We start from the raw sequence: 13,157 nt of genomic DNA, 5'->3' as shown, positions 1-13,157 counted from the left end.
GTAATATTGTATGCATTGCGTATGAACTGATGTACAATTTTTGTATGCTTTGTGTATGAATTGAATTGAATGTCCATTTAATATACCAGTATATATATGATTTTATATGACATTATATAGTATGATAAATGTATTAATTTAATTTACCAATTTTATAGGAGAAGAAGATACAAATACATTTCTCTTCATGTATTAACATGAATGTGTTTGCGGATCTGTTGACCTTCCTAGGTCAAGACAAGTTTCAACAATTCTTATAAGAAACACCGTTTGAATTTTTTTATGATTTGCATGACATAAAAATCTAATGTCAGATGTTATGACATATATTTATTCTTGAAACTAAAAATGACAGGGATGACATGTTTGTTATGAATGTAAATGGTACAAAGTTACATCTTGGGTTAAAAGAATTTGTTGCTGTAACCGGTCTAAAATGTGGACCAATTTTTGATATTGTATCTGTACCTATCAAAATAATTCATACAAACTTCATACGCATTTAATATATCATTCACTGACATATACACTATTTCAATTAAACAAAAAGAATATAGTTTCTATACAAAATTAATACAAAATATATATTATAATTTCAACAGAAATATATATTGTGAGTTTAACAAAATATAGATTTTCATACACAATTAATACAAGTTCTTATAAATTTCATACACAATTAATACAATTTTCATACTTCACCAATACACAAAATTATATCTTCTTACTTTTTGAATATTATCTGAGCAGGTTTTACCATTAAATACAATTTTTATATAATTTTCAGACATTATTCATACATTTGTAATACTTCACCTATACAAAGAATTATATCTAATTATTATTTGTCTAGTTAATAAATGTACGTTTTTCTATTTTCTTCACAAATCAAATAATTTAATTACACGCGAATCTTCAATTTAATTACAACTCAAATACATTTATATTTACTTATTGTTTTTCAAAATGTCATACGTAACTTGATTGTTTATCCAAAAAAAGAACATACAAAGTATATTTTAGATCTAACAATAATTTAAAAAAATCGAACACTTTTATACATGTACAAAACAATAAATATAATTAAAACCAACAATTCATAATTAAAACAACAAATCATAACAAAAATCAATATGATGAATTCCATTTTCCACCATGTTTTATTAATATCGACACATTGTTCTCCATCAAATCAAATCAAATTGTTTTCAACGCCAAAATTTATTCAACTACTAATAAAAAATGAAAATAAAATCTGCAAATCTCAAAAAGATTGTGAAATTTTGGAAAGCAAAATGACATGTACGTTCATGCCAATTTGGTAGAGCTTTTCAAGAAATTAAATCAAAAATTAATATCATTTAAACTAATTTGAGAGAATTAAGGCAACTAACTAATCTAAAAAAATTTAAAATCCCTTAAAACGTGCTAATTTATTAACAGTAATTAATAATTATATTTAATTTATTTAATAAAAGATCCCATTTTCCATTATTAATTTGTCCGTTTTTTTAATTTATTTTTTATTTTAACAACTCTTTTTAATAATTTAAAATTAACATTATATATTTTTTTTAAATGCTATAACTTGAGATATTAAATGTTATACAATGAAATTCAAACTCTAGTGCTATAACTTGAGAATATTACTATAAAAAAATGCTATATACCTAATTTACACTTATATACAATTTTCCCTTTAATGAATTAGGTTTCTTAGAAAGAGGAAACAGACGAATAGTGAAATTGAAATTGCGTTTCTTGATTATTGATATGCAATTTAATGGCATTAACAATTTAATAATGCATAATTGTGCCTATTAACTTAGCTTTATTTTATATTTTTGCCCACAAGTAGATACTTAAACTTATATAAATAAATAAATACAAGTCTTATTGGCACAATACATGTGTAGGACATAAATTGCTATGTAGAATATCACACAGAACGTGTGTGTCTATTAGTCCAAATTTATATAAATTTAAGTCTCTACTTATGCACACCCAAAAATATTGAGAAAGGCAAATGAGATGAATTGTTTGCCTTTTAACAACTAACAACAAAAAATTGATAATTGCCAAATAATCTTTAAAATGAAATGACGTAATCCATATAAATATTTTTAGCTTGGCTTCAATTGATAACTATGTCCTTCAACTTTGAGTGCACAATAAACACTTAAATTTGTATACAGTTGAATAAATAGACACAATTATTTCACATGACATAATACATGTAGGAGTCAGTAGGACGCCACGTATGACACAAAATCGTAATGTATGGTGTCATGTAGGACGAATGTGTCTATTTGTTCAATGTTATACAGTTTAAGTGTACTTGTGCACACCAAAAATTAAAGATCATAGTTGTCAAAATCAAGTTAAGTGTCAAAATTAAAGATCATAGTTGTCAAAATCAAGTTAAGTGTCAAAATTAAGATCATAGTTGTCAACAGGGGTGTACATAATCGGGTTAGTTCGGATTTTTTAAATATCAAACCAAATCATTCGTGTAAAACTTTTAAATTATAAACCAAACCAAAATAATGAAATTTGGATTTTTTTGGATTTTTCAATCTCAGGTTGGTTTGAGTTTTTCAAATACCAAACCAAACCATTATGTCAAATTTTAAATTTACAAATCAAACCAAACTAATAAACTTCAAATTTTTCCTGATTTTTAGATTTTCGGTAAGTTTGCATACAAACATATAACTAACTTGTGCTCCAAATATATCTTTAGTCAACAAAAATACAATTATCTAAGATGTTTCTTAAAAAAAATAACACAAAATATGAGATAAGCATTAATGACACGAAAGTATTCAATAAAAAATAATAATGAAAACATCGTACAAAATAAATATTGTAAAGTCATAACGAAAATAATCATAATTTAAAAGTAAATTATGCTAAATTAAGTTTAATAAGTATTATTACATTACTTTATATTTAAGAAAAAATAAAATTAGATTATGTATTTTAATTGTCTAAATTAATGTAAAACCAAAGAACAAATATTTAACATCATTGTCATTCTTAGCTTTGAATTGATTTTCTTTTTGCATTAGAACTAGTTTAATTTTGATTTAAGTTTTATTATAATCATCAACATCTATGAACTATAATCATTATTGAACCATTCCGAATTCTAAGTTTTAACCTTGAAATAATATATTAAATAATAAAAACTATGAAATAGTATAAGAAATATTTTTAAATGATTTCGAAGTAAATAATGTTATTTATAAAATAAAAATTTTAAATTACATATATAATGTCGGGTTGATTTAGTCTTGTTGATTTTTTTTAGTTAAAATCAGATCATCCCAAATATAGTTGATCTTTTTTTCAATACCAAACTAAGTCAAACCAAATCATTAGTCGAGTTTTTTTTTTTTTTAACTCAATTTGTGATTTGATTCAATTTTTTACAACCTTGGTTATTAAAATTGAGTTGTGTCATATTATATGAAATGAAATCATTAGCCTCCTTCACATTTACTAGCTTTTCCCACACTCAATTAATATTTGTAGTAATTATTGTTTATGTATTTTAAAGAATAATTTTCTTTAAAAAAACATATAAGAGTAATGAGCAAAATGAATAAAGTTATCTCAAGAACACCTATAGTGCTACAAAAGTTCTATTTTCAGACACGATTAACTAAAAAGTTGTTTATATCGATGTCATTTTCTATATTAGAGTTTATTTATACGTTCTAGAAAAAATCACTACAACTTGAAAGCATGATAACATAAAATCTAAGTTATCATTATATCAATATAATAATAAATATGTTTTAAAGCAAAATAATAATAATTAAAAAAAAAGTTAACTTCTGAGGCATGCGTTTTTTATGTTTGAAACTTGTGCTCCTAGATTCTAGAATTTATGCCCTATGAATCTACATCTTCAATTTGTGCACCGAAATGTGTTTGATATGTCCCATCCCCAGACTCACCCTAATTTTTTTTTGAAAACATCATTAGCAGTGACAAGTAAAAATGAAATCTAATTTTAGAATAATGGATAATTAAAAGTAAACAAAGAAAAGTATTTAGACATATATAATTTTGGCATAATATATAAATATGCTCATTAACCTGACTTCAGTTGATATTTATACTTTTCAACTTTGAATGTACATAAGTAGACACACGTGTCTTATGTGACATAATACACTTAGAATGTCATGTAGACACAGAATCGCCATGTAGAACGTGTGTCTTGTAGGACGAATGCGACTATTTGTTTAATTTATACAAATTTAAATGTCTATTTGTGCACACCCAAAGATCATAGTTAACCGTTAGAAGTCAAATTAAGCATCATGGTTACTTAATTGAATGTTCATTCTACTTCTTTGTACAAAATTTTTCATAGGTGTAGTGTTTATATAATGGGTAAAATAGTCCTTCAATAATTAAGAGATATTTTGGTAATTTTGCTTTTCAATTTAGTTTTTTCCCACTTTTACAATGGTATGATAGGGTGATAATATGATATAAAGGTCAAATGCTCATTTAGGAATTTGACACATGATTTTGGTAGGTACCACTGAGCGAGCTCCGAGCTAGCGTTGAGTATTAGGGGTATGTTTATAATGTACAATTGGACGTCTAAGATGAAGTTTAACGGAACTAAACCCTACACATGAATCTCAAGATGTTTTGTCATTGTCCATCTTGAACGAGTCCCTAAATAATCTTTTAAAACAGAGATCTAGATTAGGAGTGTTATTTGTAGTTTTGATGATTTGACAAACTTAGGGACCTCATAAAGGTACCGGATTTTCTACTTGAGTATTGCAGGTGTATTGTTCGAAGTATTGCAGATGAAACAAAACTCAGGGACCTAATGGAGGTACCAGGCTCTCATGATGATGAGCCAGTCAACAGCCAGCTGGAGATGGTGCAGAAAGTAGGTGCACACTTCCCGATGGCGTCAGAAAGTGTGACCCTTCCAGCCAATGACAAAGAAGTTTAGGAAAGTGACTTGCCTATACAAAAGGCACTTTCCTAAACACTTTTCTTTAGTTTTTGCAACTTGACAAACACTTTTCAAGAACTCTTGCAAAGACTAACACAAAGCATATGCAGAATCATTCCTAGGACAACAGCAACATCTGAAGCCTTTCGTCTAGTTGTCTAGGAATTTATTCACTTGTTCTTAAATTGTAAACCACTCCTAAATCTATAAAGGAATTGGTGTGTTGTGTTAAAAGTCTAGGTTGTCCAGGTGGGATAGCTTAGTGGGTAGAGTGTTTTTCTACTTAGGCTTGTTGAGCAATAGAGGTCTATTGCTTAACGGTAAGATTGATAACTCTTTCTTACGTTTGGTGTAATCGTGTTTCGCTTTTGCTTTTGAAGATTAGTGAAAACGATTGAAAATCCTGTGAGACAGGTCGTGGTTTTACTCCCTTAAGCAAGGAGGTTTCCACGTAAAATCATTGTGTTGATTTTATTGCATTTAACTTTCTGGTAATTTTCTGAGTTAAAGTAAGGGACCTGGTCCATTACTCGTTAAGTAAATGCATTCATTCTATCAAGTGGTATCAGAGCAGGCACTACCTATTTGGTTAACACCAAGGAAGTGATTTTGTTCTAAGAATGACAGCTCCACTTAACCTCGAAGAAGGTCAGTCATCACACAGACCTCCTCGTTTCAATGGACACTTCTACAGTTGGTGGAAAGTTAGAATGCACGACTATCTCATGGCTGAAGATAGCGAGTTATGGGATATTATACTTGATGGACCCTTTGTTCCAATGATGGAAGTAAAGGATGGAGAAAGGACCATTACTGTTCCAAAGCCCAGGCATAAATATGATGATGCTGACAGGAAAAAGATTGAAAAGGGTTTCAAAGCTAAAACTCTTCTGGTCTGTGGGATAGGACCTGATGAGTACAACAGAGTGTCAGCCTGTGAGTCTGCTAAAGAAATTTGGGATTGCTTGTTGACTGCACATGAAGGAACTAAGCAAGTCAAAGAATCTAAGATTGACATGCTTACCTCAAAATATGAGAATTTCAAAATGAAGGAAGGAGAAACAATACATGACATGTTCACCAAGTTTTCTTCTATTACAAATGAGTTGCGAAGTTTGGGTGAACCTATAAGCATGACCAAACAAGTCAGGAAAGTGCTTCGAATTCTTCCAAAGTCTTGGGAGAGCAAAGTTGATGCCATTACTGAAGCTAAAGACTTGAAGGTGCTGACCATGGATGCCTTGATTGGCAATCTTAAAACACATGAGATGAATCGAAACTATGATTTGGCAAAAAGGGAAATCAAGAAGGACAAATCTTTGATGTTGAAGTATAAATCGGATGAAGATTCAAGTGATGATGATGATATGGCATATCTCATCAGTAGATTTCAAAAGATTGTGAAAAAGAACAAAATGTATAAAAGAGGGACAAATGGGACTCGAAATGCTGCTCAAGGAGATACTTGCTACAAGTGTGGAAAATTTGGACACTTCATCAGAGAGTGTCCTTTGCTCAAGACTGAAAACAAGGAACATCAAAAACACAGGGGTGACAAAGAAAATAGAAGGGACCTGGTACTTGGAAACAGAGATCGTAAAGCTGCTGCTGATATGGTTGTCAAAAGAGCTCTGGCTGCATGGGGGGATTCTTTTAGTGACTCAGAAGATCCTGATGAGCCAAAAGATGTGTCGATGGTTGCTGTGCACGAGGAGGAAACCGTCTTCAATGAAATGTTTGCTCTCATGGCACACAAAGACAATGAGGAAGAAGACAATCAGGTAACTCTTTTTGACATGAAAATTGACCTGGATAAAAAATTGAGGACCTTGGCAAAAGTCATATTAGATTCTGTGATAGAGTTAACATCTGAAAGAGATACCATGATTGCTGAACTTGAAATTTTAACTGAAAACAAAGGTCAATTTGAAGACATAATGTCAAGAATGGTGTCTCTAGAGTTAAAAAACTCTAAACTTAAGAACCAGTTGTGTCAGATTACTGAAGAAGCTGAAAATCTGAATGGAAAGCCAAATAGTCTGCAAGCTGAAATTCAAGAGAAATTGAAAAACTCTGAAAAAAATCTTAGTTTGTCACTTGAAAAGAATAACAAATTAGAACAGGATGTTGTGAAACTTAAGAAAGAGCTTGAAAATTCTTTTAAGTGGACCAAATCCTCAAAGTTGCTGTCAAATGTGACAAATCAGAGTAATTTCAATAAGAAAGGACTAGGAAGTCTGAACATAAGTCCTCCTTATAATCCTCATAGTAAGTATGTGTTTGTGTCCGATAATTTGTTGTGTCTGCATTGTGGTAAGAATGGACATTTGAAGAATGAGTGTGTTAGCTGGAGAAACTCATGTGAAAGATATTCTAGGTATGCTGAAAAACAAAATGTACCAAATGAGAGACTTGGTTCTACAGAATCTGTCTCAACTCACAGATTTTCAAAGAAAAAATCTGTTCCTGCTCCTAGGTCCTTTGTTAGAAAGATTCAAAGTCTACCATATTGGGCCAAGTACAATCTGATCACTCCTTTGTCTGCCTACTGGGAACTCAAGCTGAAATGAGTTCCCAAGCTTAACAAGTGATTTTTGGTACAGGTGAGTGAGAGGAGCAGCAGTCAATGTTGGTATATGGATAGTGGCTGCTCTAAACATATGACTGGTGATGTAAAAAACTTTCTCTCACTCAAGACCCTCCAAGGTGGAGGTGTCTCATTTGGTGATGGCAAGAAGGGGTACATTTTGGGAGTTGGCAAAGTAGGAAGATCCCTTGAAGATTCAATTGACAATGTTTACCATGTAGATGGGTTGAAGTACAGCTTACTAAGTGTGTCACAAATATGTGACAAAGGAAATGAGGTCAAATTTACTTCTGAAAAATGCACTGTGGTGAGTTTAACTACAAACAAGGTAATTCTTACTGCACACAGAAGTAAAAATATGTATGTGGCAAACTTGGAAATCTCTCATGGAGATGTCTTAACATGTCTCAGTGCTCAAAATGAAAATGCTGATCTCTGGCATCGTAGGCTGGGACATGTGAGTTCATCTTTATTGAATAAGTTGATTTCAAAGGACCAGGTCCGAGGGTTGCCCAAAATGAGGTTTGCTGAAAATAAAATATGTGAAGCTTGTGTTAAAGGAAAACAAATCAGATCATCATTCAAGCCCAAGAATCAGGTTACATCATCAAGAACCTTAGAGTTGCTTCACATGGACCTCTGTGGACCCTTGAAGGTTCAAAGCAGAAATGGAAAGAAGTACATCTTGGTGATTGTTGATGACTATTCAAGATACACCTGGACGAGATTTTTGAGATCAAAGGCAGAGACAGCTGATGAACTGGTGGTATTCTTCAAAATGATTCAAACCAAATTGAATCAAGTTGTTTGCAGCATTAGATCTGATCATGGCACAGAGTTTGAAAACTCAACATTGGATAGATTCTGTATTGAAAATGGTACAAGCCACAACTTCTCTGCTCCAAGAACTCCTCAACAAAATGGAGTGGTGGAGAGAAAGAACAGAACCTTGGTGAACATTTCTAGAACTATGATTATTGAATCAAATCTTCCTCAAAGTTTCTGGGCTGAAGCTGTTAACACAGCATGTCATGTAACCAACAGGTGTCTAATAAGAGCTGTGTTGAACAAGACTCCATACGAACTGCTCAACAACAGGAAGCCAATGCTGAACTATCTTAGAGCTTTTGGATGCAGATGTTTTGTGCTGAATAATGGGAAGGATGATCTGCGAAAATTTGACCCTAGAAGTGATGAAGGGGTATTTGTTGGATATTCTTCATCCAGCAAATCCTACAGAATATTCAACAAACGAACACAATGCATTGAAGAAAGCATTCATGTTATTTTTGATGAAAATGGAAGCTTGAAGAATGATGGATCAAATGATGATGATGATGTGTTCAAAATGCTAAAATTCAAGAAAATTGAAGATGCTGAAACTGATGCAGATCAACAACTCAAAAATGATTGTGATGATCAGAGTCCCAGTCTACCTGAAGAGGATGCTGAGGTTGAACAGGATGATAGGGTACCTGGTACTACTCAACACTCCAGCCAGAGTACATCAGACTTACCAGATAATGATGTTGCTCCTGACGAAGAAGATCATGATGATCTGCCAAATCAGTCTGCTGCAAGGTCAGGATGGAAGCATAGTTCATCACATCCTCTTGATAATCTCATTTCTCCCTTGAATTCTGGAATTCAAACTAGATCAAAAACAAGAAATCTAGTTGCATTCTCAACATTTATATCATCCATTGAGCCTAAGAATGTTAAAGAAGCATTAGGTGATGCAGACTGGATCAATTCTATGCAAGAAGAACTTCATCAGTTTGAAAGAAGTAAAGTATGGTACCTGGTTCCTCGATCTGAAGACAGAACAATAATAGGAACCAGGTGGGTATTCAGAAACAAACTTGATGAAAATGGAGCTATTACTAGAAATAAATCCAGGCTGGTGGTGCAAGGATACAATCAAGAAGAAGGAATTGACTATGAGGAGACTTTTGCACCTGTTGCCAGAATGGAAGCTATTAGAATCTTAATAGCTTTTGCTGCTTTTATGGGGTTCAAGCTGTATCAAATGGATGTAAAGAGTGCATTTCTGAATGGAGATCTCAAGGAGGAGGTGTATGTCAAGCAACCTCCTGGTTTCGAAGATGCAGAGCTACCAAATCATGTGTTCAGATTGAATAAGACATTATATGGTTTGAAGCAAGCTCCAAGATCTTGGTATGAAAGATTGTCTAAGTTTCTGCTGAAGAATGGTTTCAAAAGGGGCAAGATAGACAACACTTTGTTCTTACTAAAAAGAGAACAAGAATTGCTTATCATTCAAGTTTATGTGGATGACATAATTTTTGGAGCCACTTCAGAACATCTCTGTGAAGAATTCTCATCACTGATGGGAAGGGAGTTTGAAATGAGCATGATGGGTGAGTTGACATTCTTCCTGGGGATACAAATCAAGCAATCATCAAATGAAATTTCAATATGCCAGGAGAAGTACATCAAAGAGTTGCTGAAGAAATTCAATATGTTTGATTCCAAACCTATTGACACTCCTATGGGAACAAATTCCAAGATGATAGTAGAAGAATCTGATCCTCGTGTGAATCAGACAATGTACAGAGGAATCATTGGCTCCTTGCTATATCTGACTGCTAGCAGGCCTGATATTGTTTACAGTGTTGGAATGTGTGTCAGGTTTCAAGCATGTCCTCGTGATTCACATCTGAAGGCTGCAAAACGCATTCTCAGATACCTGAAGAAAACAGGGGACTTGGTTCTCTTTTATCCTGCAGGTGATACTTTTGATCTGGTTGCCTTTGCAGATGCTGATTTTGCAGGTTATCAAGTTGACAGGAAAAGCACCTCTGGAATGGCTCATTTCCTTGGATCATCACTTGTCTCTTGGGGCACTAGGAAGCAGAACTCTGTAGCTCTCTCAACTGCTGAAGCTGAATATGTAGCTGCTGCAGCTTGTTGTTCTCAATTGCTGTGGATCAGGCAACACTTAGGAGATTTTGGAATCCATATCAAAACAATTCCTCTCATGTGTGACAACACTAGTGCTGTGAATATGGGCAAGAATCCAGTTCAGCATAAAAGAACAAAGCACATTGATGTCAGACATCATTTTTTGAGAGATCATGTTGAGAAAGGTAATATTGTGCTTACATACTGTCCAACAGAGGAACAGATTGCAGACATCTTCACCAAGGCTCAGCAAGGATCAATTTGAGAAAAATAGATTAAAATTGGGAATGTTGATTCCCAAGTGATGCTTTTAGCTTCCAACAGTAGAACTCCCTTGATGGTTAGAATTGCAGTGCAGGTATCCTTTGTGTGAATTTTAAATATCTGAACAAGATCAATCTTTGTATCTTTTGTAGGTATACTCTCAATAGGGACCTGCTCAGCAAAAGAAGAGGCTAGAACAATCAAGGAATGAAGTTAAACTCTATCATGGTACCTGGTGCCTCTGTCCAGGTTAGCATTTATACATTAAATTTTAAACTAAAATTTTGACCGTTGAAAAAAGCCACGTGTCAGTCATCGGTTACTCTGACCGATAAGTCCAATCGTTTCTCTCTCAAACGACGCATCTACTCAAGGACCTGGCACCTTTTCACTTCGTATTAAAAGGGAGTCTTTTCTTCTTGAAACTCTCATCCGTCTTTTAAACTTTATCTCTCTCCTCTATCATTAAACTTCTCTCATTCAAAGACAAATCTGTCTTCTTCTTCTTCTTTCTGTTCCTTCAACGACCCCTTCTAGTATCACAAACATGTCTTCTTCTTCATCTTCTTCCAAGAAAATGTTGGATGCCCTTAGTGAGATTGAGCCTCTAGCATTCTACTCTCCAACAACTGCTCAAGCCAGACTTCCTCCCCCATCCAGTTCTCCTCAAAATACTCCGGATAACCCTTTCTTCTCCATAGATCTAAACACTTCTGCAGTGCCCACTGGACCTGGTCCATGTGAAGACATGTTGCCTGACAACATGTTTGAAGGAGATTTACCAAAACATAGGGCTTCCGAGTCTAATATTCTGGCAGCGAGTGAGGAACTCGTGATTGAAAGTCTGGCAATGATGCGAGAAGAGGCCAGAGTAGAAAACACTGATGTTCTGAAAGGAGAAGAGGTCAGGCCTTCTCAACCCATTTTCGATAAAACCCCCGATTTGGGGCGGTATTCTTCTTCCTCTTCATCTGAATCTTCAAATGAGGAAGTACCATTAAAATGGAAGGTTGAGAGTCGAAAAGGGAAAGAAAAGGTCGTGGAGGAGACTCCTAAGAGACGACCTAATGCAAGGTCTGCTGCACAAAAATTGATGGTAGATGCCTTGAAGGCAAGCGCACGCTCTGCTGCTGCAGTCAGAAGTGCACGAACCTTCAAGGTATCAAATTTTAAGATACCTAAAGAAAAATTGGTTGAGTTGTCTGGGGAAGAGGTTGAAAAGAAAAATAACAAGAAGAAGTCAGAAAAGAAAAGGGAAAGGGTTACAAAGAAGGTTGAAAAGTCACAGTCAAAAGGGAAGAGATCTGAGAAAAAGAGAAAGCGGACACAGGGACCTGGTCCTCAAGCCAGGAAAGTTGAGAATGTCAACTTGCAGGAGGTAGTCGACAGTCTGAGGAAACAAGCAGTTCTCGCTGGAAGAGTGTTTGATATGGGGATTATTACTCTTCCGGGCATGGACTCTCTGCATGACATGATAGAGATCCAGTCTTGGCTGCACCTGTTCAACAAAAAATCCCCCATCCTCCATGAAGAAGAGGTTCGTGAATTCTATTATAATGTTTAATTTCTGGAAGATGGGAGTCTCCTCACACGTGTGAACAATGTTGCTATTTCTTTAAATGAGGAGGTGTTGGGCAAAATCCTCAGAGTGCCTACAGAGGGGACCCGATCCGTGCAGGGAAAAACTTGCTCTTCAGAATTTGCATCTCTGATTTCTAAGACTCCCACAACCAAGGTTGCTGGGATTTATAAGAAAATTATGAAGAGTGACTATCAGCTGGTCTTCGAGTTTGTCAACAAAGTGATTCTCCCTCGCACTGAAAAGAGAACACTTGCTACTGCTGCTGACTTGTACGTCATGGAGATGCTGTGCAGCTTTGAGGCTCTGTGCCTTCCTAGTCTCATGATTGAACACATTCACAAAACAGTGATTGAGAGGAAAGGAGTACATGGAATGGGGTATGGATACTTTCTCACTAAAGTATTCAAGCACTTTCAGATTCCTCTTGGTGTTGGCAAGGTGGGGACAGTTAAACAAACTATCTCTGAGCATACCTTGTTTGAATGTGAATGTATCGAAGGCAGAGGCTTACCAAAAAGCAAGATGGCTCAACTTCTTGAGGACCTGGATCAGCTTAAACATGAGACTGAAGAACTCACTGTGCGTTTGAGTAGTAAAGAGGCTGAAATTGCTGTACTCAAAGCAGAGCTGCTTACTGCACAAAGTGAGGGACCTGGTTCTTCAGCTGTACAAGCACTGGAGAGAGAGAACAATGAGTTGAAGGCGACGATAACTGCCCTGCAAGAAAAGGCCATCAAGGATAATGATGCTGCCAATGCACGACTCACTCTTGTTATCCAGTCTCTATCCAAAACTCCTCCCTCTTC

At 34.6% G+C, this 13,157-nt stretch overlaps 1 protein-coding gene across 1 annotated transcript; it reads left to right on the top strand.

The window, feature by feature from the left end:
- The first annotated feature begins 5,613 nt into the window (after positions 1-5,613).
- Positions 5,614-7,563, top strand: LOC138348219 (uncharacterized). The gene has a single exon (XM_069296849.1). It carries the CDS (start codon positions 5,614-5,616, stop codon positions 7,561-7,563), a length of 1,950 nt encoding a protein of 649 aa, XP_069152950.1.
- Positions 7,564-13,157: the final 5,594 nt, after the last annotated feature.

Source organism: Solanum lycopersicum, chromosome 4 (assembly GCF_036512215.1).
Source record: "Solanum lycopersicum chromosome 4, SLM_r2.1".
NCBI classification, from domain to species: domain Eukaryota; kingdom Viridiplantae; phylum Streptophyta; class Magnoliopsida; order Solanales; family Solanaceae; genus Solanum; species Solanum lycopersicum.
Note: the sequence above shows the minus strand (reverse complement) of the source record. Positions and strands in the feature narration are given on the sequence as shown.

What these genes read in the sequence shown, in the direction of transcription:
- LOC138348219 (XM_069296849.1), top strand. Translation starts at nt 5,614, where the DNA reads ATGACAGCTCCACTTAACCTCGAAGAAGGTCAGTCATCACACAGACCT.